We start from the raw sequence: 27,002 nt of genomic DNA, 5'->3' as shown, positions 1-27,002 counted from the left end.
ATTTAGGAGCCGCTCTTACACAAAAGGAGCGCAAAGAACACAAAAAAGTGAAAGAAGCCAAACGATATCGGCTACAAAAAGGCAACATAAACTCTTTAATATTGTAAAGTATTATCAACTGACAGGGAAACAGGAAGAACAAGATAAGGGGGCAGGTAATAGTGTTGTAGACGCTACGTGCCACACTCAAACACACATAAAAAACTCAATACACACAGAGAACGACCACAGCAAAGGTGAGTTTGCGGTAAAAACAAAAAAAAACCGGAAGTGTCAATGAATAAGGCACGTGGCAACAATATGCGCAGACACTAAGAAAATTAAATGAAAAGACGAAAAAAATTAAAGAAATTGAAATTAAAATGTAAGTAAGAAGCAGCCAAGTACACACTTAAAGCAAAATAAGAGCAGTGGAAAGTGGCGGCAAAGAAGAAAAGTGGAAAAGTAATTTAATTGCTAATTTCAGTTGAAGTGCCCCGACTGGGGTAACCACCCAAGTTCATTACGGTATACATTGCGGCCGGCAAGTTGTAATGTTTCTATTCTTGTTGTTGTTTCGGTTGGTGTAAATTTACACAACATTAAGAAAAGCAACACTTTTGTGGAGCGCGAAATGTAATTGTAACAAAAACAAAGGGTGAAATCAAAATAAAATAAAAAAAGTCAAAATTAAAACAAAAACAAATGTTGACGGCAAATTAAATATGATATTTATTTGAACCGATAGGCAGCTAATTTAAATGGAAGTAGCGTTTGGGTGCAGTTGACGGTTGAGAAATGGAATTGAATTTAAAAACAGTAGCTTTCGAAGCAAGCTTGTAGTGAGTTTGCGGCCGTGCAAAGCATTGTTGCAAAATATATTATATACATTTTTTTGAAACAAGAAATATCGCTTATTTCGGCTGCACTGGTCACAGACCTTTATCTTGATTTTGTTCACGATAAAGCTCCGTAAAGGGTATATATGACAGCTATATACTATAGGTGTCCGATCTAAATAATTTCTTTGGATATTATAGCGCCGCTCTGGAAAATAATCTTTGACAAATTGCGTGAAGTTATTTTATCAAACAGTGCATCAAAAAATTCTATACAAGAACTGAATTTTGACCGGTCAGTTTGTATGGCAGCTATACCATACAATATAGTGGTCCGATATTGACGATTCTGACAAATGAGCAGCTGCTTGTGGAAACCAGAGCTTGTGTAAAGTTTGAGATCGATATATCAAAAACTAAGGGATTAGTTCGCGTAAATACAGATAGACGAACAGATAAACAGGCACGCGTAAATCGACTTATATTTATATAGTATATATATTTTTTTGCTTCTGGCTGCTGCAAACTTCGCTACAAGCTTAATATAACCTGTTTAGGGTATAAAAGTGAAAAATTTATTTAATAATATTTCAACAATCAGTTGCTCCGCTATGACTTGATAGCTAATGTCACTAAAATATAGCCAGGACGCACACCACTTTTACTCAAGCAGTGACAAAATATACTTTTTTTCATGTTAGCGAAAATTTGGCAGCAATCGAATTATATTATATTGTCTCTGCTTACTAGATAATAATAATAATATAAAATACGAAAATCATGCACAATATTTTTCTAACTTCGTTGTCAAAAAAATGTCAATAATTTTTGGGAAAATATATTAATACAATACTTTAATTTCTATTTTTTCCTTTTTATCGAAAACATTATTTGCAAATTTTTCAAACCCAAAAAAGATTTGTTACAATTCATAACACATTAAAAAAATTAAAAATTTCTTTCTAAGAAGTTTTCAGTAAATTCAAATATATGGAATTTTGAAAACACAAAAAAGAATTATAACAACTCAACACAAAAACAAAAAATTAAAATTCTCTCTAAGAAATTTCAATTAGTTTCAAATATACATATGTGACGATTTTCTCTAAAAAATTAAAAAAAAAAATTATAATATTAAAATTCTCCCCAAAAAAGTTCAATTAATTTCAAATATATATTGCAAAGTAAAAAAAAAATTATATTATTTTTATATACAATCTACGATTACTTAAAGTTATATTAAATAACCCGTAGCAAGCCAGAGTATTCCAATGAAAATTATAACTATAAACTATTTTCTTATAATTTCTTTATTTGAATATAAATAATGCAAATCGTTTATACCATATTTACATATATTTAACTTATATGCATGCAATTTGTTGTCTAAAAAAATTTCAAATATATATTTTTTCAAAATATATAAGCATTTGGTTGCAGCAGCTCTATTTAAAAAAAGAATAAGTTGTTACTAGGAAAAATAATTTTGTAGAATTAACAACAAATATACAAATATATAGTATTCTTCAAATATAAAAATATATTATACAATTTCAAAATATAATTGTACCATATTTAAATACAACTAAAAAAATTTTCAAATTAAAAACTAAAAAGAGAAATTTAATTAATTTTAAATACAATTCTCTTTAAAAAATTTGAATTATTTTTAAATAAGGAAATGAATATTTGAAAATACATATTAAATAACCAATTAAAGTTGGCCAAAAGAAGTCTTGCAACTTTTAAAATTTTTTTTATCATATATATTTTTACAATAATACTGAATAATAAACGTATACATATACAAGTATATACATATGTATACATAGCTAAAACTATACACACATATTTTTTATATTATTGTATTCGGTCCCCCTACTTATTTCTCTTTAGCTGCGTTATGATTATCACGTGTATTTTTTCTCGCTCTCTCGACCCACAAAAAAAAAATCAAATTTATTGCGGTATAAAATTTCCATATTTCTTTGAACTAACGCAATACATATTATACAAAATAGTCAATTTGAAAGCAAAACTCATTTAACTACTGAAATTTATGGGCTTGTTGAAATTTTTATAAAAAGTTTTGTACATATTTGTGCACTAATTTATCAATAAATTTTTACCTAATAAAAATGTTTGTAGATAATAAAAGAAAACTATATAAAAGGTTAAGAGAGATTACAACAGAAAATAAATTAATAAGCAAAGTAATGGCTTACGAAAATAGAAAACTGGAAGCGGCACTAGATATATATACCAATTTAAAAGCAGCCATAGAGCTGCAATATTAGATAAAATTTAAAAAAAACTAACACATTGAGAAAAACAAAGATGTTATATAAAGCAAGGTATTAGGCAATATTTCTAAGCTCTCGACGTTATGCCTCTTACTGGAAAGAAATTGATAAGTTTTGCAAGTTTTAACTCAACATTGGTGAAACTATCTTCTATACTTTACAATAGCACTTAAGTTTGAAAATATTAGTGTGTAAAAGGTTGCTTTAGAACCCCCTTGAATAGAAGTAGAATAAGAGGGGTTGGGTTTTTAGTTATAATATTGCAATAGTACTTGGTCGGTTTTTGTACTTATCAATTCAAATAGGGTTAGGTCTTCGAAATAACAGCCCTTGGCCATATAATATTTTGGTTAGTTCCGGTAACATATAACTGTATTTTGTGGTAATAGTACTATGCTAATCGGATCGGTAAGACCTTACTTCAACTTTACTACTTACTTTAATCAGTAGTTTTTTTGTTGGAGAGACATACTTTGAAATTCGCCTAGTTAGAAACCGCAAGTGTTTGAAAATGCTTTTTTGATGTCAGCTGAAAATTAATACCGAACCAACGATCTGTCGAGTGATTGAGCCAACCTCTAAACTCTAGGGTATAATGATCGGAGCACCAAATAAAGAAATATATTTTATGGAAATTTCACAAGAATGGTTTCACTGTCCTTAATCTTATTCACATTTATACTTAGTGGGTTTAAAAGCTCCAAGATGATTATTTTAGCTTCTCGCTGCCATTTTGTCAGTGTTTCAAATATTCAAAATAGCTTGTTCGTAGTCATAATTGGAGTTATAAGCATTAGGTAAACAACATTTTTTGGGTTTCAAGGTTTGGAAGATGAAATCTATTGCCAAGAAGTCAACTACGTCGCACCGGCAGTGGTTCATTAGGGTTCATTAAGAAAATTTTGTATTTTTTCTATGTCTATATTCAAAAATAAATTATTAAAGTATGAATTTAAAAATCAATTGAAGATTTTCTCAATGCGTTCTCTTTTGCTTAGTGTGACCTACTATCTGCCTAGAGCTGAAAACAAAACGTTTATTCGTATTCTTCTGTCTATTACTTTTACTATGTAAAAGTAATCAGAAAGGTCGATCAGACATACACTATATGAAAAACAACATTGAAAATTAAGAACTTACGTATTTCTAAAACAAAATCCGTCATTTTGTGTTTCAATCTTTGACAGCAAGTAAACATTTGTTTATTACCCACTGTCAGTAGAAATTAATTAAACATAAAATATTGTAAAAACTTTTTTAAACTATTTATTTACAATAATTTACAGAAATATCTCATAAATTACAATTTAAACTACTTCAAGTCAAAATAGAGTAAGTTGCGCTATTAAAACTTACTTAAAGCTGCGCTGCATATTAAAATCAGCGCCAACAACAGGCAGCGCTGCATGAGCGCCATTAAAAAAAAAAATTCGACATAAAAATGCAAATACTCATCACCGAAATTGCTCGACAGGAAACGATAGCATAGCAAATCAAAAATTGTGATAAACACAAACACTACGCACATACACAGACATAACCATACTTGTCTGCTTACTTAAATACTTGCACGTTATTTATCGGCATGCACCGCTATAACTAAGCGTTTAGCGTGAATGTTGATTGCGGGCTAGCCAGTTTGCTGCCAGTCTGGTTAGTCTCATCTGCCAGACATGCGGGCATAGACACGCACATACATACATGCAAATGTGCTCCACACCCAGCTGGAATATATTGTAATATAATATAATAGTATGCAATGTATGTATGTATAAAAGGTTGTCTGCATTAATGGATGAATTTCTGTTATATCTATGTTTATATCTATAAATATATGTATGTATGTATTTTTTTTATTAGCTACATTTCAAACGTGATTTTTCGTTGACTAAAATTATGTTGGCAATTAAATATTTTGTGGTGCACCAATTCAGACACAGTGATGTATGCACGCAGACAAAACAGTATGTGTGTGAGGAAAAAATGCACTACTATACACTAATTGCCTGTATGAATAGTCGCTTTAATGAACCGAAAAAATGCAAAAACGTTAACTACGGCTTCACCGAAGTTATTATAGCCTTCACAGTTGCATTTCTTACAACATCAAAGGTTAAACAAAAATCTTTATCTGGATTTAAATAGGTTAATTTGTATTGCAGCTATATGATATAGTGGTCCGATCTGAACAATATATTAAGAACTAATAGTGTTTGCTTGGACAAAAACACGCGCCGAATTTCGTGGAGATATCTTGTCAAGTGAAGCTGTTTGCCATACAAGGACTTGATTTTGACCGTTCAGTTTATATGGAAGCTATGCGACATAATGGTCCGATTTGAAAAATCTGTTCGTAGATTATGCCTTTGCCTTAGGCAATAATACATGCGAAATTTTGTGAAAATATCTCGTAAAATAAAAAAACTTTCTATATAAGAAGTTGAGTTTTATAGTGCTGTTTGTATGGCAGCTATATCTTGCAGGGATCCGGTTACGCCTGCACCAATAAATGCGCAGTTTATTGGGCAGAAAAGGAGGTGTGCAAAATTTCAAATCGATATTTTTAAAAATAAGGGACTAGACACACAGACGTTTATGGTTAAATTACGTGGCATACTTAATATACTCTGTTCAGGGTATAAAAATACAAAGTATTACATCATACAACAACAACAACAATATGCATTAATTTGCCTATTATACCAGTAGCTTCGACAAAAACCCTAAAAAAATCCCACTGCTTTTGAGTACTTTATGCATGTATGCGTGCTTGTGGCATTTCGGTGGCGAAAAATCACTTCAACAATTCGTCGGCTGCAATTTTTATGCCACTTTATTATTACTAACTACCTTTTGTGTTGTTGACTTCGTTCTTATTGCTGTTGTTGTTGTTGCTTGACTTGACAGTAAACGCATTTTCAATTTTCAGCCATAATCTCGCTGTCGCTGTCACCACTTGGCTGTCGGCTGTCTATGTGCGCGTAATAAAAATGTTCTTAGTTTTTATTACTACGGCTTTTGAGATTTGCAATTAAATTTTATGCTTAAACTGCAATTACCACGAATTTGGGGATAAGTTGTTTTATGACCTTCGTGGCGTCGCTTAAACGTTGGGGATATTCAGTAGTACTTAAATAGTTTGAAATTTTTGAGTTTTCGGAACTTATGTGGCACATAAAAAAACTTGAAGTATTGCGTAGTTAAAAAACGAGTTTTTTGTTATCAGTTATTGGTTTGGTTTAGAGTTGACGATGTTGAGACATCCGGGTACACTTTGCAGTTGTTATACTTTGCATTAAATAACGATTGGTGCATGTAATCGGAAGTTATGGCAGTTATTTGAATGATACATAATTATAAAAAGATTATAGCTGACATCTTCTCGTTTTGAGCTGAACTTTATATAAGCTACTGGAGTTATTTTTAAGAAATCATAAACCTATAAGTACTCTTGCAGTAATTAATAAATGCTTTAATCATTACTTAGCTAGCTTAAATAACACGTAAGCAATTATTTGTTATTATGCTTGAACATTTTTTAATTTTTTTTATTTATTTATTTTAGTTTTTAGCAATGGCGTCGAATTATAAAAAAGAGAAGTAGTTAATAGCAGCAAAAAAAAGCTATTTTCCAAACCCAGTCAAACCTGAAGATTTTTAAAAAATGTTACCAATCTATTTAATTTTTGCGAGTTACTCGTTCTTTACACCATTTTGTATATATAAATCTTTTATTAATGGCTCTTCGAGTTTAAAGACAGTGCTGTTTCAGTTGTCTGAATGAAGCAATAAAAGTTGCCGACTATGAAGTAAAGAAATTGGCAAGTCTTTCCTTTGACGAATCAAAAAAATCAATGTCGCGGTGTCTCTGATGCGCTTCTATCCGACATATATACTCAGTCTCTAAGCAGTTTCAGATATCTCCATTCAAGAAATTTAGTATAGCGTACAATACTTTAGTTAACTTAACTTATATTTAGCCGAAAGCTTTAAGCTTCAATGATAGAGATATATTACTAGACTTAAATCACTGCTTTATTGACACTGATTAGGTTAACAGAATCTCTTGCGAAATAGTTCGCAATCTGTTCGGAAAGCATTTAGTAAAATCCTTCATAAACTTTTTGAGAGTCATATTTGAATGCTAAAACAATAAAATATTAAGTTTAAAGCTACTAAGCCATAAAGTTACTAGGTCACACTACTAACTACGCTATCGTGCTACATTTGGAGGTAGTTAAAGATTAATGTAATAAACAATTTAGTTAAAAATAATTTAGGAAAAGCTTCAAAACCATAAAAGCTCAGAATTTTCAAAAGCTTGGTTTAACGAAATACACTCGTAATAGCTTTTAAGTTATACATATAATTCGGCCTATTACAAACAGCTTTTAATGAAATGTTTCAAAATTGGGAAAAATAACAATAACTTTCTCTCTGTTCGCTCACTTCACTTCGTCCACAAATTAAATTTTTATTCTGTGATTTTTATAAAAATAATAGTAAATACCAAAGAAGTGTAAAATGGTCATTTTAACACAAAAAAGCTTCCAGCTTTATGTTAATAAATGAAAAGGTCATAGACTGAGACAAAAGGCAGCAGAACTAGGCCAAGGAGTTGCTATAAAATACGTATATTTATTGAAATTCTAAAAGTCATATACAAAAAAAGCTTAAGAAACATAATACAATTGCTAGTTAGAAGCAACATTCATTACATGTATTGTTAGGGGAATTGAAGAGAAAGAAATGTGGTATTCTTTTCTTCAATTTTCTTTGTTTAATTCTTTTTGCTTCAGTATAAGAAAACCATAGTAATTAATAGTGCTGTGTAATTTTGTAGTGCAATCAACAAAGAATAGCCAGAGCCGTAGTAAGAATATGCGAAAAGAGAGTACAATACAAAAAGCTTTGTGAGGCGAGAAGCATATAAATTTGTTTTGGCCAAGCTTGACCAGATTTCTAGCAGAAACAATAAGCAATGCTAATAAAAAAATTTTTTATTTAAAAATAACATCCTTCTGCTTTTAATTTATTAACTTGTACATTTTACAAACATGCATACATCATACACATACATATTTACACTATTGTTAGCGGCCTTCTGTTTCATAGCTGTCTTCAGCCTGTAAAAAAGATAAATCCACTCTTTGAAATACCTGCAAATAAATAATAAAAAATTATAAATCGCTTGGCAATAAAGGCAATATGTTAATGTGCAGAAATGTTACAGTTATTTACCAAAGCAGATCGCCGCTAGGCACTGAGAACTGCCCATAAATGCGCAGCTCGCTTCGTATCGGCGTCGCAGCAGCAGCAGTACTTCACTAGAAAATGCAGTCCAGGTATGATATTGCGCCAAGACTACATTTAGCGCTGTTGCAACATGCTCTGTGTGCAAGCAACAGATGCCCAGGGCATCCAAGAAACCCAGTGTTGCGCCATGTTTATTTTGCTTTGCGGTATTTAGCTTTCTTCAACTTTAATTTTTACTCTTCTATATTTCATACACAGCTATTTATGTGATGTGTTATGTCTGCAGTTTGCCGCTTTAGGCGGTTGCCTTTGTAGTCTCCAACAATTACACGTAGTTTTCTTTGCTTTCTGCTATTTGTGTGAAAGACGCGTATTTCTTCATTACTTCGAAAGAGTTCTGATAGCTTTCAGATTTGATTTTGCTTTATGCTTCCGTAACGTAAACTATTCAAGTGCATCTGGTCAAGTTGTTGTTGACATGTGAATTGCTGGTTGCTAATGAGGCATGTATAAGTGATTTGGCGGTAAATGCATTTATAAAGGGTGGTACACAATGTGTGGTTAGTATGAAATTAGGTGTTTATTCTTAAAATTGTAAGTAAATTGGAATCTTTACTGTGTGGTAGAATTATTAAGATTTTTGGTTAATTTGATTCAAAAATATTTTGTAATCTTAATCTTGTAAATCAAATTTCTAAAATACGATTTTTTTTTCAAAAATATATTTTGCATGGCATAAATTTTATATAAAAAAATGTATCAAAAAGTCTTTTTCGATTTTTTTTTGTACATTTTCAAAAACAAAAATATAATAATTTTCTAAAACTAATTTAATTTTTCAATTATTTTTATATTGAATTTTTTTTTAAATTGTTTAAAAATGTTTTTTTTTTTAATGATTTTTGAAAGTGCATGTAATAATCAAGTTTGAGCTAATAAATTAAATTCTTCTCATACTGCTTATCATACTTATATATTTCTTGAAAAGTAAATAAACTTAGATATAAGCGCGTTTCTTAAACTATTTCTAAAACTTTTTTTAAAAAATTATTTCCTACAGAAAAAAATGTATTTAAATTAACTATCAAGTTTAAAATAACAAGCAATTTTTTTTTTTTAATTCAGGAGGTTCTGAAAAAAAACCATTTTTTTTCATAAAATTCGAATTCAAAAATTTATTCTAAATTAATTAACTCGCCTTTTTAATTTAAAATGATCTCTTGGAGTATTATCTGAACAAATTATTTATTTGTACACATTTTTAATTGAAACACTCTTTATAAACTGAGCGTATATAAAAAACGAAATTTATTAAGAATATTTCGGATTGTAGCTTGCTAAAATTATGATTTTGAAACGATATATTTTCAAGTTTAATCCAAATCTATCATGATTTTATATTAAGAAAGAGTTCCCAATTGCTATTAATAATTTTTGCATCCCTAGTCTATTATTATTTTTATTTATCTTTCTTAAATTACTTATTTCTGGATAATTTTTATTGCCTCTAAAATAAAAAATAAACACATTTTTTTCGAAACACCTTTTTAAAATCTTTTCTAATATTTTGTCAGAAATTTTTTTTTTTTGTATAATAAAAAAGTTTTCAGTTAAAACACCCTTGATACAAAAGCTTATCTAAAGGAAAATATTTGAAACTCACAAGCTCGCATAATATATGAAACTTATTCTAGATTTATCAAGATTATGTTTTTTTGTATGAAAATATACATACTTGTATACAAGGTTTTATAGGTATGTAGATATGAATACAGATAAAGTGTAGTCTATACATAATTACTTTTAATAAAAATTTTAATATTATTTTGTATATATTTTGTCTGCATCCTTAGCTTATGTGTAAGGTTTCTTAAAATTTTTGTCAAATAAATAACAAAATGAATTTAAAATAAACAAGCAAAATTATAAGCAAATTTTTTTTTTTCTGAGAAAAAAGTTATTGTTTTTATTTTTTGGTGAAAGCGACACAATTTTTTGTGAGATATAATAATACTAATTTTTTAAATACATCTAATTTTGAAAAAAAAAATGTTGCTTACTAAGCGCCTCGAGTACCGAATTATTCTCGCAATTATAAATGAATTAAGTTAGACATTCAACTTTCATAAACTAAATGCCGTCTTCGTTTTCAGTATTTGCTTGTAAATGGCCTGAAAAGCGAAATTTTAATCTTTCTTTACTTGTGTGTAAATAATATGCATAATTATACATTGATATATGCAAACAAATGGATTGATTATTTAATAATTATATACGATTGATGTAATTACAAGGTAAAAATGGAAAGAATAATATTATTGTTGGCTGTTTTATAACTTCTTTACACCTTTCGGCTCATCCGAGACTGCCAGCAAATATAATAAACAATAATTGTGAAGAAAAAGTCACACACACATACTTAACTATGTATTTACATACATGTAGTTATATTTATAAAAGCCAAATTATATTTAAAACTCACATAAATTTGTAATTACGTATTCACAATAGCACTTCTATCTATAATTAAATGCTGATGAGCTGCTAAGCTAGCTGGTGTTAAAGAATAATAGTTTTTTAATTTGCGCCTTAAGACGTCTTGTGTTTATTATTATTTATTCATTATACAATATTATGCTTTGTATTTTCTGTTTTTGTTGCAATGATTTTAATAACATATTTCGGCATATGTATTCAAAGTCGCAACAATTCCTCTGATTGCTGTTGGCAGAATAGTGAGGTAATTGAGTTGTATTGTGTTTGGTAAGCTTTGTTGATAAATATTATCGTCACTGTGTTTAAGAAAATAATTAAATATCAATATTTTGATTAAAAATTTTCTGTTTCAATCACTTCATTGTGCTCGTTTGAGTGACAATCTCACAACTAATATTGTAAAGATTTTCATAATTTTGAAAAAAAAAATTTAATTTAATATAAATGAAAAAAGGAATTTTAAACACTCATTAAACACTTTTGCAATTTTATATAAATGGAAAAAGGAATTTTGAACATTCAGTAAGCACCTTTGCATACTCACTATGACTTGCTATAAGCTTCAAAAACTCTGTGCTTACATAATGAATTGTCAAAAAATGTATACAATACTAAACTCATATATTAAAAGAAATATAAAAACGCCATAAATAACCGAATTTTGTATTAAACAATATTTTTTTATTAATTTATTTATTTTTTTATTTCATATGAATACCACAATCTGATCTTAAAGAGTGTGAATGACTTTTAGCTAATTTTTGAACCCAATACTTCCAAAAATTAATTGCCAAACAGTTTGTTAAGAAAATTACATATTTTTCCTCTTTTTACAAACGATTTGGATTTTTTTATTAAACAATTTTTATAAAAATTTTATAAGAAAAATTTATACGCTTAACACCTAGTAAGAAATTTCGAAGATATCAAAAATTCAATACCTTCAAAAACAACTTATCAATATTTTAAACGAATTTAATTTTAATATGAATTCAAATGTAGCTGTAGTGGTCATAGACCAAGAAAGATCATATTTGAAAACAAAAAAACATATATAGTAGGATTAAAGCCATTACAAACGAAAGATAAATTAACGAAAATTAAAGTAAAATAATTTACGGCTGATCTGAAGTCCGGAGGAGATAAGGGAAAGGCGTGGTAGAATTTTTAAGTCTTTAAAACGGTTTATCTCGGTTTCCGGCAAAACTATGACTATAGAAGAAAGTTATATGCAAAGTTGTAATTAATAAAAATATCTATAATTTTTGTATTAACTTATTTTTCACACAAACTAAAAATTTCTATAAAAATTCAAATAACCCAGTTTTTGCGTTTTTTTCTTTTTGTACAAAAAAAATTTTCTTTCCCAAAATTGGTGTAAGCTAACTTCTTATGTTTTAAATACACTGTATTTTTTTATAGAAAAAAAAATTAAGGAGGAAACCTTATTTCGACTTCAAATCTAAAATACATCCTAATTTTCCATCAAAATGTCTCATGACAAAATATCATACTTTTCAAAACGTCAGTAGGCTTTATGTGTGCTGAAATCTTTTCCTTACTGTTGATGAACAATTGTTTTAAAATTTTTTTTTTTTAAATTCCTTAAATCGTATATTTCAGGCAGTCACACTAGCTGTGCCCCTTAAGTAAATATACAGAAGATGTCGATAGCTTTAATAAACAGCTGTAGGTTCCTGACAAGAAGTCTTGACAATTTTTTTTTTTTGGCAAATTCAAAATTCAGAAATGACAATTTCGAAAATAATATATGTAGTAAAAATCCAATATAATTAGTCATACATTACGTTCAGTATAATTTGTCTTTCTTGTTATACCGAAAGAAGTTTAGAAATAAAATGCTAAAAAATTGCCTTCATTTTTCGGAAAGTTGTCGTTTTCAATCATTAAGTAGAATTTATTTTATATTTTTTATAAATAATAGGCTGCGGTAATGATAGTTTTAATTTAACTATTTATAAAAGTTAATTATATCTATGAAGACTTCTTTCTAGTAACCAATTTTAAAGCTTTTCGTACTAAACTCTTTTTAATTTGTATAACTTTTATTTTATTTATAAACATTTTTATAACCAATGGTTCTGTAAAAAACTTTTTCAATTAAGTTAAGCCATAAAAATCTGACTTTTTTACAACTCTGCAACATAATCTGCATAAAATTGGCAACCAGCAATCGGCCAACATTTGTTGTGTTTTTTTTTCTTTTGCGAAACTTGAAATCAATAAAAGTTTAGGAAACAACATAGACAGCGACAAAATGTGTTTTTTTTTTTTGTTTTTGTTGCGCCTGAGCGGCAGTGTATTTATTTAGCTTTTTTTTTATAATTTTATAGCCGTTCATTATTATGCTGCTTTACTAGCGACCACTTTGCGTTATTGCAATTGCCTGCAACTGAATTTGATGATGTGCTGTGGCATGCAACGACTGGCAGTCAGAAATTTTATAGAAGTATATTCAAAGTCATAAGATATATGTATGAATGCGTGTATAAATATATGTATATATATATTTGAGATGTTTTTTACTTATGCATTGTTGTTGTTGTTTATATTGCGCTCATCAACAGTAATTACTAACTTTTGGTCTATCACTGTGCGAAAACAATCTTTAGTTAGCCATTTTATTTGCTGCCTATGCATAAAGATGCGCTTTTTAAGGGCTCTACTCACATAAAAATCACTAGAAATGCTAATAAATTGTGTTGACTCGCTTACTTGCTGCTTATTTTGCTACGTCATTTTAATTATTATTATTGCTCAAGTCAACAAACCGGAAAAATTCAGCTACTGTTTGTAGTTTGTTTAATTTTTGCCTGCTTTTCGATGAATGCTGCCCTTTAGTACTTCAATTTCAACTACAACTTCAACTGTCGGCAACTCCACAGCGAACAAATAATGTCACGAGTTAATGTGGCCGCAGCATTGACAATGACACAATTGATGTTGCTGCAACATGCAGAAACCACAACAAAATCAAGAATCAGCTAGTTGAATAATTTTCTGCATATATTTTTTGTTGCAAGTATCTTTTGTTGCAACTATCTTTTGTTGACTTTAGATTTCATTTTGCGCTTGTTTTTTTTTTTTTTTTTGGTTTATATTGTATTTAATTATGCCCTGAACAGAGTATCTTAAGATTGCCGTGATGTTTGTAATACCCATAACAAAATGTCGGAGAGCCTATAATATATATATCTATATAACTGATCAGCGTGACGAGCTGAGTCGATTTAGTTATGTCTCTCTAAATATATGCGAACCAGTCCCTCAGTTTATGTGATATCGATCTGACATTTTACACATGTTCTTTCCTCCTCAAGAAGCTGCTCATTTGTCGGAACCGCTGATATCGGATCACTATAGCATATAGCTGCCATACAAACTGATCGATGAAAATCCAAACTCTGTATGAGTAATTTTTTTATTTAACAAGATATCTTCATGAAATTTCGCACAGAATGTTGCCCAAGACAATGCTATAATCTCCAAAGAAATTGTTCAGATCGGTTTACTACAGCATATAGCTGCCGTACAAATTGATAGAACAAAATCAAGATAATGATTTTTATACGTTTTAATGCTATAAAAAATGCAACTGTAAAGGGTATAACAGCTTTGGTGCAACCGTAGTTAACGTGTTTTTGTGTTATGTGTGTTTATTTTTTTTATTTATTTACTGCTTCCTCTTTTTGTAGTCAGTTCTTTATGCACGCTCTACAAGCGCTACTGTGTATCCTTTGCTGGCATGCCCTTGCTCGCCTCTCATCCCAATTTCCAACTACTTGCATGCCACATCCGTCGTAATGCTGCTACTTGCCTCACTGATTTTACTCCATTTTTACGAGTATACGCCATGCCATTTGGCAGTGGCGCAAAATTTAATGTACTGTCAATGTGCAGTGCAAAAACTACCATAGTGTTGTTGTAGTTGTTGCTTTTAAATATTTTAAGTATGCAGCAATTTGAAGTAGCCTCCGAGTACTATCTAGCGAAGCACTCAACTTGACTACTACTTTCCTCACATCGTCTATGCGTTGCATCTGCACAACAAAGAGCGGTTAATAAAAAATACCAACAACAACAACACTAACATCAACTGTCATTAAGCTAATCTCGGGTAATTCGATAACAGCAGTCGGTATTCGTTTTCCGACATTCATTTACGGGATACCTGCAGTGAAATGCATGCACCATTCTTCGCTCCTCTCTAACTCTTCATTTGTATGAGTATACTCCACACTATTTATTATTATTTTTTTTTTACTTGTGAAGTCTGCTTTGTCTCCGTCTTCGTCTTTTTTGCATTTTAATTTTTATGGCAGTAATATTGTAATGAACTTGCTGGTCTGCTAAGCTGGCAGACGTCGTCAATACGTATGGATATACAAACCATAAGTACGTTTTCGATTGCTGCCACGGAAGTTCGGCTTTAGTGTCGTTTAACTCCATCCAACCGCTAACGATTAGCCAAACTCCGACCACAGTCCGCTCCACTTCCATTTATATTGCGTTAACATACAGTATGTTTGCACTTCCCTTGCCGTTTGTAATAAAAGCTATTTGCACTCGCTGCTAATTTCTTGGTTTGGCATTGAACATCTTGGCTTGACAGCTGAGAAGCCTTATAAGGCATGTGCCGATAAGGTGGAGGATTTTTGAGTAGTGCAAATGAGGCTTTTAAGGCAGCGCATCTATTAACTGAGTGTGCGGTAGACTCATCCTGTGAAAATGTTAATGGAATTGAAAAACAAAGCAATAATTAGCTATGAAAATGACTTGAGAAAAGCTCATGAGTTGATATAAAAATTTATGAGAGGCAGTGCAGAACTTCTTTGTGCGCATACATTTTATGAGTGGAGTGAGTAAATGAATTTATTATTACTCATATCTCAGCACTCGCTAAATTTTCAAGACGTTTATATAAAGTTTATATATATTACGAGTACATCGAAGTCGATATATTATCAAGGTACAGCACAAGTAATCTACGTAATTATATGAAACTTATGATAAGTTTTTATAAAACGTTAAAATTTCTCAATGTATTGTATATTCGAAGACAAGTTTTATTGCTTTTAGGTTATTTTCAGAGATTTTTTGTAACAGTTACTCATCCCAAATCAGATTTATTTAGCTTCTATATACCTATATCCCATCAATAGGAAAAAAAATATGGAATATATTAGTTGCAAACTCTCAGTATCGTCTCCCCAAGTCACATGTTCGACTTTATCCAGAGAAATCTGCAGTCAAATCATTGGAATAAATCTGTTATAGATACTTGAAGCATTTGGAACCATAATCTTTCTGAATAGCTTTGCTCATATGGTGGGCTCATACAATAAAACCTAAAAGCCCAATTGCTATTATAGCATAAATTATTCCGAGAGATCCGAATGTTTCCTTTTTACCTGTTTCTTGACTAATGATATGTGAAATCATACCAAACCCAGGTAAAATTAAAATGTCTACTTCTGGATGTCCGAAAAATCAAAATAAATGTTGGTAGAGAATTGGGTCTCCTCCACCGGCCGGGCCGGGGGATAATTTTTTCAGTTTTGAAAACAACTTTGTTTGCATGGTGTTATCATGGGCGATTAATTTTGAAAAATTTTGGATTCCCTTGCTCCCTTGATGACGGTTTTTCTGCTTAAAACTATCTCAAATCCAAAAACCAAAAAATGTATTATTATTTTAAATGAATATAATAATAATATTTTATATTTGACAAAATCGCGGCTTCGCAAAAAATTCGATTTTTGTGAAAAAATTTACATTTTAGAGAGGTTTAGAAAATTATTGTCAAAAATTTTATTGTTTTGATCATTACCTGACAAATAAATCTGAAAGCCTTGTGCAAATTTCCAGCTGATCGGTCTAAGTTTTAGGACAAATATCCTAAGTTAAAATCTTTTTAACGCTCATATCTCCAAAACTATTTGCCAGATCAACTTCAAATTTTCGAAGAATATTCTCAAGTGTACGTACATTCTATGTATGCTTTTCACATTTTACAGGTGCATATAACCCCTTATATCACTAGAGCTTGAATATGGATCATTTGATCCCCAGCTTTACTGAGGAATTTGTCGAACATATAGCGTGGACATTAATATTTACAACTTTTATTTCGAACTATGCTATACGAAATTAGACAAATTTAGAGACAATTTAGAACAATAATAATCTCATAAGTCATCGAATAAATCTGGTACGCATTAGCCTTAAAAAATTACTACTTTACTATAAGTAATTTTGGGGTCATAAATTTTAGGAAACTAATTAACAAAAGTAAAGATTTAGTTACATTTCTATTCGGAAAATGTTTCCAATTTTCTTTGATGAACCTATAGAGATTAGAAAGTTAAATACCAGTAACTTCTAAGAGTCGTTTTGTGGTATTATTTCTGTGGAATTAAGAAGAGGTTAAAATTTTCGACAGCTGAAAAAATGTCGTTAAGAAAAGTTAAAAAAAGGTTTGATTCAGTGGGTTTATTAGTAGGAAAACTGATAGTGTTGGTTTTCAAGTAATTAGTGATTTTAAGGCTGATAGAGTAAATTTTAACTTTGCTGTGATTCGAAGACTGATAGAATGGCTTAATTGGAACCAAGCCATTCGAAGATTGATGGAGTATATTTTTTCAATAGCATAATATATATATAAAGCTGCCATAAATTACTTATAATTTTTTTTTATTACTCTGTAATATAAAGAAAAACTCTTATTTTGAAGGTTAATGTTACTCACTTCCGGCAAGTTTCCGAACAAGAGAATGCTTTGTAGAATATCTTTTATACCAACCATCGTACTGGTGTTTACCAGTATCTCTAATCTTCGATAAATATTTGTGGGCTTAAAAAGTAATTAGCAAATACTCCGTGCCCCTATTTCATTTTACTAAACGTTTTCATAATGATAGACAAATTACGACGGATAAGAAGATAAGTTGTCAATCAATACATATCAAGGCGACAGGAAGTCACTGTGGGGCTCATTGATAAAATGTTGCATAGGAAAATGTTAATCAATTGATAAGCAAAAACATATATGTAAATTAATACATGTTTGTATAAATATGTATAATATTATATATATTTGTATACATATATTTATATATATATATACATATTTATATACAACATTTTATCAATAACGAGAAATATAGTAATATAGATAAGAGGATTACACGATACAATGATATCTACCGAATTTTTCAGCTAAAGCGAAAGTATATATATATTTTTTATTAAAAATAATAAATATTCCCCCGGACTTTCGAACTGATTAGCGAGCTTAGCTTAATTTGGAAACTACTAAGAATTTATAATTAATTTATTCATTGCCACTTATTTATTAATATTGAAATTATGATAAGCGTCAAAAAACTCACGTTATTATTAGAATAAATTTTACCATTCGAACACCCATCACTACGGCTTCTGATTAAATTTTTGTTGGCAACAAATATATTCAATATTAAGATATTTCCTGTCGCAGGCAAAACTACAATAAATGACCGTGATAAGCATTTACACATATTTCGCACAACCTCTGCAACGAATTAAAAAGGAAATTTGTAACAGCTATAAAATGCATACAGGTTAGCAATGAAGGGGTGGCCAGCAGTATGGTGTATTGTTAGTTCAAAATGAGCATTAAAACCGCCAAGCGACTTTAGGCAAATACGTTGTAACCACAAATGTAGACAATTAAGCGAACACGTACATAGTGGTGCCGCATGTGTAACCCCGCAGTGCTTAAAAACTAGGAGTGACTAGTTACTGGTTAACTAATAGTGTGACTAGAAAAACTGAAATAAAATTTAGTTAAAGGATTGAAATTTTAAACTATTTCAAAAGTAATGGTTTTGTAATGGTATTCGTAATCGCAGTGGTAATGGTAATGCTTATCGTTGTGGTAATGGTATTGGTAATCGCAGTCGTAATGGTAATGGTATTGGTAATCGCAGTGGTAATCTCATTGGTAATGGTATTGGAAATGATTGGGAGTTTTGGAAGTATGTGCGCAACAGAGGTAACCATTTCACTAGTAATTAAATTGTATTTGTATTGATAATTGTATTGGTAATTTTTAGGAATAGTGAAAATATAGGCACTAGAAGAGGCGATAGCAATGCTAATAGCATAATAATGGAAATGGTATTCGTGAATTTGGTGGCGTAAATTTAATAAAGATAATGGCTTTGATAGTGTTTGAGAAAAGTGAAAGTATAGACGTTACTAATAGGAAGAGTAGCGCTTATGAATGATAAATGGTATTTGTGAAATTTTCATGGCATATATAATGGTATTGGTAATGGTTGGAATGATGAAGGCATAAGCACTAATAGTGGCGATAGTAATGCTAATAGCATAGGTAACGGTAATTACAATAATAATGCAAATAGTATTTGTATTACTTGTTGCAAGGTCAATGATATAAAGCATAACCGTAAGGCCGTAGTAATGCAAATAGCAATGGTAATGGTTATTTATAATTATATATGTAATAGTAATGGTATTCACTACATGTTTTTCATATATAAGTTAGTTGGTCAAATAAGTAATTGTAGGAGAACATTCATTTTTAGTATGGATAGTGGATTTAGATATTATCACAATGTAATGATATACAATATTTTCTACATAATATAATAATGCCTTTACTAAGCGATAATATAATGTGAGAAGTAATGTTAATTGTAGTTATACTGTAATTATGATTATAACAGTAAAGTTAAAGTAGTAATGCTACTAAGAACAGTTATAATAGTGGTAATTGAATTTTTAATGGTAGTTTATGCCAATCGATATTAATTGAGAAGTATTGCTCTTAGCCTTTATTCATTACTTGTAATAAGAATACAAGAAATATACACACATTTCTTTACTAAATCCGGTCACCAATGGCTTTTTATCAATAACGCAATGCTGGAGCCAAAAAGCCGTGGCTGCAACACATAATTTAAATTAATCCTTAATTACGTAGACAACATCCTGCTGCTACTTACTGGTCGCTTGTCTCAGTGCCGATGTTGGCTTAACGAACTTGTCAAAAATATGTAGAGCCTGCATAGGCCAGCAGTTACATAGATATATATATGTATGTACATTTGGGCAAAAGTGCAATTTGCTACTTTAGTAAAGCCATGCCACTTGAAATTGAAACATTCGCGAGCTCATGTTCTTTTTGTTGTTGTTGCATGCATTTTACGCCCGAAAGCGCCAAATGCCAAACTCTGTGTGGTGCCGTCATTTAAAGTCAATTAATTTATTTATGCACGCATATAGGTATATATACACACATAGAGGTATTCTTTATTATCGCCGCGTTTGGTTTACAGTAAGCAATCAACAGCAACTACATAACTATTGCTGTCGCTGTCGGCGTTGTAGCATGTTGCACATAGCACGCGTATTAAAATGTCAGAACAATGTGCTGCATGGCACAAATTTTACGACGACAACAGCATTGCATGCACTCAGCAACAACTGTTGGTGCTCTTAAGACTTCGATTATGATATTTTGCAACATTTAGCTACTTTTTGTTGTTGTTATCGCTGCTATTATAGCGTAGCTGTTCATTACAGCCTGACTACTAGTGCAGCTACTATTGCTGCCTCTACTTACCACCATAGCTAAAAGCAGCCTCCGCCAAAGCAATCAAAAATAAAAAATGGAAGGGGCGGGCGACCCGGCGGCGGCAGCAGTAGCAAGTCGCTTTGCAATTGCTACTGTGCGCATATTTTATAGTAGCGGCAACAGTAGCGAGCCGCACAACGGATGCTTATCAATGGCCAACAATCAGCCGACAGCCAAACCGTTGTCGCTACTTGCGTGCAACAACAACCACACGCAGGCTTTGGTAGAGATACACACAAGCTTTCGTGGAGCTACCCACACGGTGTAGTTGGGGCGGCTTGCACAAATTTTAATTAACGCACAGATTTTATTTCAACAACTTTTATCGCCTTTTTGGCTGCCTTTTTGCTACATTTATTTTGCTTGCTACAAACGTTTACACCTTTTTTACTCATTCCATTTCAACCGCTTCATTTATAAATGATTTTTTTCCTTGTTTTACTCATTACAGACTGAAAACCGATAATAATGGCGGCGCTTGGTGCCCCAAACATATGGTCTCGAACGCGTTGAAAGATTACCTGCAGGTCGACTTGCTACAAACACATGTCATTACGGCGATACGTACGCAGGGTCGCTATGGCAAGGGTCAAGGTCAAGAATATACGGAGGCCTATGTGCTGGAATATTGGCGACCGGGTTTCACTAAATGGCAACGCTGGAAGAATACGCAAGGAAAGGAGGTGAGTGGTGACTATGAGAAGTGGATTTTAGAAGTATTTAGTTTTATGAAAAAAATTATGATATTTGTGGATAAAATTGTGGTTGACTATGGTTTAAGCAATCAAATGGATATTTAAAAATATTGGTAAAATTGCTCTAACTTAAGATTATTTGCAATAATTCCTACTAAAAACATTTGAAATTTGAATTTATTTCGTGTAAACCGAGCAACCCCAAAAAATCTACAAATTATAGTACGTTTCGATAGCTGATAAAGATCTAGTAATTCACTTTTATAAAGCCCTTTAATTGTGACCGAGAATTTTCGAAATGCTTCGTTTCTTAAACTCCACCTATAGTACCTAGATTAAGTTAGGTTATGTTAACTGATCGATCCTAATAGGGATTTCACTTGAACATCTTATAACGCCGATCTGTTGTTATAACTCCTATAAAATATATCATAAAGCCTCTCATAATATCTATAGCTGATTACAGATTTGTTGAGACGGCCAATATAACCTATATAATAACAATTTTCTCTCATCTTGACATAATAATTATTTCGATTTAATTAAATATATTTTCTTCTTTCCCAAAATTTCGTTCTCAGATCCTGTCCGGCAACATCAATACCTACAGTGAGGTGGAGAACTTATTGCAACCGATAATTTTTGCGTCAAAAATTCGTATTTATCCGTATGGACAGTATGATCGAACGGTGTGTCTACGTGCCGAAATTGTCGGTTGTCCGTGGGAAGGTGAGTTAACTATTACCATTTATTTATAGTCGTAAAATATATTTGTTTGGTAATATTATATATAATTAATAATATGTGAATTCTAAACAGGCTTTCTGCTGCATGCTATACTTTTTATAGTTGCCTCACTCCCATTTTTAGTCTATACTGATGCATTAAAATTTCTATCTAACTCTGGGTTTCTTGCTGAAATTTAGGCTTATGAGTAAACGACTAACTATTTGTTTGACAAAATGAATAAATCCTTGACTTCGATTACTTTGTTTTTGGAATTATTGGTGTAACAGAACAAGGTAATATTTGTCGAAATCTTTTGAATGCTTTTTCTAACTTTTGGCATTGCAAATAGTTTTTCTTAAATTGAGACTATGTATTTCCCAAAGAATTTTATAACTTCTTGTCATTTAAGAAAGTACAATTCGCCTTTACCATAATCTTCCTAAAAATGGTAACATAGCAAATGGTGGGAAACGCTGCTAAGCTGCTATGTGTTTGCGTCTTGGGTTGTAAGTATTTGTTTGGTAATTAGAAGTGAGTTTTGCTCAATTTAGCTTTACCGATGTGGGAGTTGACTTGGTATGTTCATCTTAATAGCTCCACCTCATGTGCTTAGTACTTATTTTTTATCGATCCAGATTCTTGCTTTTCTTTTATACTCTATCTCTCTTTGAAACCCTGATTCAAGGAGGGGTAAATTCTCTTATAAAGCCTTTGTGAACTACTTTCCATATTTTTATGACTTAATTTCGCTTATACGATAAATAGTTGCCATATATTGTATTATTTAACCACCTCACGGCGAGCAATGCGCCCAAATGGCGCCAATAATGCGAATTCGAGACATTAAGCGCTATCAGAGCGCCTTTCGTGTGCTTAATAAAATTGTAATTTAAGTCGTTAAGGGGGCAGTAAAAGCAAGCAGCGAACAAAAAACAAAAGCAACCAAAGTACTTGAGCCAACAAAGGCAAAGGTTAGGCCAATTGCCTTGTGTAGTAGCGGTGAGGGTGTCGACAATGACGTGCAACGCACTCAAAAATCGCGTGCAGACAGTTAACGACGACGCCCAAACGGGAATGTATGTACCGCTGCAGTTGTTTTTGTTTTTATTTTTTTTATTTTTATTTTTTTTGCCAGCATATGTCAATTTCTATATTTATTTGTTTATTGTTATTGTGGTTGGAGACCTTTTTTGTGGTACTGCCGACTGCTAGAAGACTAACGACGCCGTCATGTGTTGTAGCATGCAATTATTTGAGAAAAAAGTGTAGGCAATCAAAAAAAGAGCAATAACAATTTCGTCTCAATGGCGAAAATCAACCAATGTGAATCCGAAATGCTTCAAAATACGACTGCAAGGCAAATTGCTGACAAACAATAGACAAATGTGCACTTGCTACCGAAAAAAATGCATACTTGCGTGCTTGTCGCTGTCAAGCGAGCGCAAATTTGCTAATGTCTAGCATGCTTTAGAGCGTAGTAGCATATGCATACAATTTTTGTGTGTATTTATATTTGAAATATCATTGCAATATAATGATTACACAGCGAAAAAATGAGCAAAAGTTTGGCAAGAACATCAACAACAAAGGGTTGAAATTATATTAGGAGTTTATGTAGAAACAAAATTCTATCAAGTTGAGACTCGCAAAGTACTGGGCGCTGGTGCAAAAGTAGGCGTAACGTGTTTCCGCAGTGATGACACGGAAAACGCATTTAACAAGCGGCACAAAATGTCTTTACAGTCATGGGGTTGGGCAGAAAGGTGCTCCATTTTATGCATTCGCGCATAAAAGTATGCAACAGTGGTTAGCATACGTCAGCATTCGGCAGTAATGCGCGTGAAGGGTAAACCTTTGTAGTTTATTTTATTTTCGGTGATATTAGCGCGCTGTGTGTCGGCATTTGTTGTACATTGTTTTGATATTTTTGTACCTTTTTATGGATACTCCAACTTTTGGTGTGGTTACTACCCTTACATGTGCTACCGTCATCACTGAATATACGAATATGATTATATATATATATATAAATATCTTAACTACATATATGTATACTTATTCACATACATATCTTAATGACAGTCAGAAATATCCCTCATTTGTTTGTATATTTCTCTGTATTCCACCATTAAACATTTTCCCTTTTATTCTCTTTGGAGTGAGTCAACTTATGTTGTGTCCGGAAATTATATTTGGGTGTGCAACATTTCATATGCAAATTACTCAACATAAAATGATTTGCTGCTTTTTCATAACATACTGATATGCGTATAGGCATTTCTCCTTACTGTTGAGCTGGACAATTATACAAAAATATTGTTTGTATGTATGAAACTTAATTTCAATTTATATATGTATGTATTTCACATATGAAAAATCATTATTTTGAGTCTTGCTTTCATTACAAACAAATGTGAGCACAGGAAATGACGAGTTGAGTTTAACTACTGACTAACTAACTTAAAGAGGCTATCTAGGAAATCAAGTACGGCAAAGACAAGTGATGAGCTTCTAAAAATATTAGCAGTAAATGAATTATTAATCATTTCGTATACATTATTTACTAATTTAAATGTATGTACAAGTATTTTAAAATCTTGACTTTAATACCCATTGAATATGCTTAGTTTCTTCAGTCACTTTTATGCTTTTCTAAATGAAATGAATATTTGTTTAATTTTTAAATATTTTGAGTCTTGCAAAGCGCTACCATAGAACTTAAATTGAAAACAAAAACAAAATATTGTCACACTGACCTCAAATACTCCTCACAGGGATCTTATACATTTCATTACTAAATAAAATATGGATTTCCTTATTTAGAAGTACTTTTAATATCTAGTATACCCCTGTCTAGGTACTCTATAAGAGGACAGGAATTTAAATAAATTTAAAGTTTCATTCACATTTACTACTCCCCAAAGGGATGTTCGGCACTTTACTACGAAATATAATTATGGTTTCTCTATTCCAAAATAATTTTTCTAATATACAATATGCGTCTGTATAACGACTCTATAGTAGAGCTTGGACTTTTAATATTTTGAAGATTTCATAGACATATCATTTTTCTACAGGGTTTGTAGGCACTTCGCTACTGAATACAATTTTGACTCTTGTACTCTAAAACATTTTTTTTAATATCTTATATGCCAGCGAATACTTTCAGTCACATTAATCTCCTTCTGAACCAACAGCACTTCAGCAAGGATTATTACACACCCCCCACACTCGAGCTCATTCGAATTTAATAATCACATTTTAGCCACCTCAAAACCTTACTGCATAACCCTAGCATATATTTGTTGAAAATAACAACAAAAAATTCGTTCCCATTTAAGCTGATTTCCACTTAAGTCTTTGTGGCTTTTCTTATGAATTTTTCATTAACTCACTCAAAAATTTACGAGTTATTTAGACGAATGTAAGTGTGTAGCGGCTAATGTTGCTTGAAGGGTTAAAATTGAATGCATGCATATTTTAGTGTTCATTTGTCATAAAGTTAATTAAAGCGTGGAAAAATTCATTTCGGCGTTTCATTTTAAATGCAATTTTTTTCCATAATGCGAGCGGAAAAAATGGTCGAGGTGTAGTTAAAAAAAGTAAACAGAAGTGGAGGAAATAATTGGAAATTTATTTTTATAAGTTAAGCATTGTAATTAAAGCAAATGATGAATTGGGGAAATTTTTAACAAACATTAAATAGTTTAAAACTAAAACTAAATTTGAAAACTCAGAATTTAATAAATCTAAATGAAGGTAAATCATGTGAAAAATAAACTAAAATTGTCTTAACATCTGTTTATGAACTGCAATTAAGAATAAACTATAAAATGAAACAAAATTTACCTCTTTAGGGATATTTTTTATCAAGACGTACAAAAGAAATTTTGTATATATATCTCTACAAATATTTTATTAAGCTAAACAAAAAATGCAAATGAATATTTAATTTATTTTGTTAAGCAAATTTTTTATAGAACGGATATTTACAAAATAGGGGTGTTTTTAAAAAAAATATATTTTTTTATACCAAAACAGTTAAATTTACAATAAAGCTTGTTTATTCTCATTCGGATAATAATACCATAATTATTTTTGGAAGTACGTAATATCCTAAATATTTTGTAACTAAACATTTTTCATTTGGAAAACCTAACCTAAAATTCTGATATAAATCCACTAACCCAGTTAAGACTATGACGTAATACCCATGTGTCATGGTTTTGGAGTCTGGATATTTGAAATCTTTTACACTTTCATAAATTATTTAAAGTAGTTTTTAAGCTCTTATAGTAATTTTCAGACTGAGGACAATTTTGCTGTCACTAATTTAAATATACAACATATTTCCAACGACCTTTGTGATATGTTTATTTAGACCGAGACAATTTCGTAACTTTCTAAATTTAAACACTTTTTAGGATTGTTTTGTATAATTATTTTATGTTTCACACAATTTACTAGCACTTACCGCTCACTTTTAAACTAAACACAAAAAATTTCTGGAAAAGTCGTATATTTTATTTAATAAGTTGAAAGGAAACTTATATTGACTAAATTGATGAATATATTGTATATTGATAAATAAAAAAAAAAATCCCTTTATTGAGTAATTTTTATTTTGTGCGTAGTTATAGTAAGTTCTGGCTAAGAGTTGTTAATTGAGGTTTTTTAAGAGGTACTTCAAGTAAAATTTAAATATCCCTTTTTGGGAAATTTTTTGTTTTTGGGTAATTTTTGTAGGTTATGAAAAATATTGGTAATCAAGACATAAGTTTGAAAGATTTCAATAAAACAGCCAAAATTGTACTAATATATATGTATGCATATGCAGATTTATGGAAATAGTTTGGGTTAAATGAAATTTTATCTTTAGTTATAATATCTCGTACTACATTTCATTATTCTAAAAAAAATCGCTTACGCATTTTTTTCCGAAATCCTCTTCCGCTGTCGCTTTTATAAAATCTTCATTATTTTTTAAAAATGTTATAATGTTTTGTTATTAAAAATTTAATGTATATATATCCATGTTTTA

General features: G+C 30.8%; 1 protein-coding gene across 1 annotated transcript in view; it reads left to right on the top strand.

Annotated features, from left to right (window-relative positions):
• The window catches only part of smal (smoke alarm), a 137,835-nt gene that overhangs the window by 66,277 nt on the left and 44,556 nt on the right, over positions 1-27,002 (top strand). Inside the window, exons 4-5 of the mRNA XM_036365013.2 lie at positions 20,989-21,220; positions 21,814-21,961. Of these exons, the coding sequence (XP_036220906.2) occupies positions 20,989-21,220; positions 21,814-21,961 (380 nt within the window). The remainder of the gene's footprint in view (positions 1-20,988; positions 21,221-21,813; positions 21,962-27,002) is intronic.

The sequence above is a fragment of the Bactrocera oleae genome, chromosome 3 (genome assembly GCF_042242935.1).
Source record: "Bactrocera oleae isolate idBacOlea1 chromosome 3, idBacOlea1, whole genome shotgun sequence".
Taxonomy (NCBI): Eukaryota; Metazoa; Arthropoda; class Insecta; order Diptera; family Tephritidae; genus Bactrocera; species Bactrocera oleae.
The sequence above is the reverse complement of the archived record's forward strand: the minus strand, read 5'-3'. Positions and strand labels throughout refer to the sequence as shown.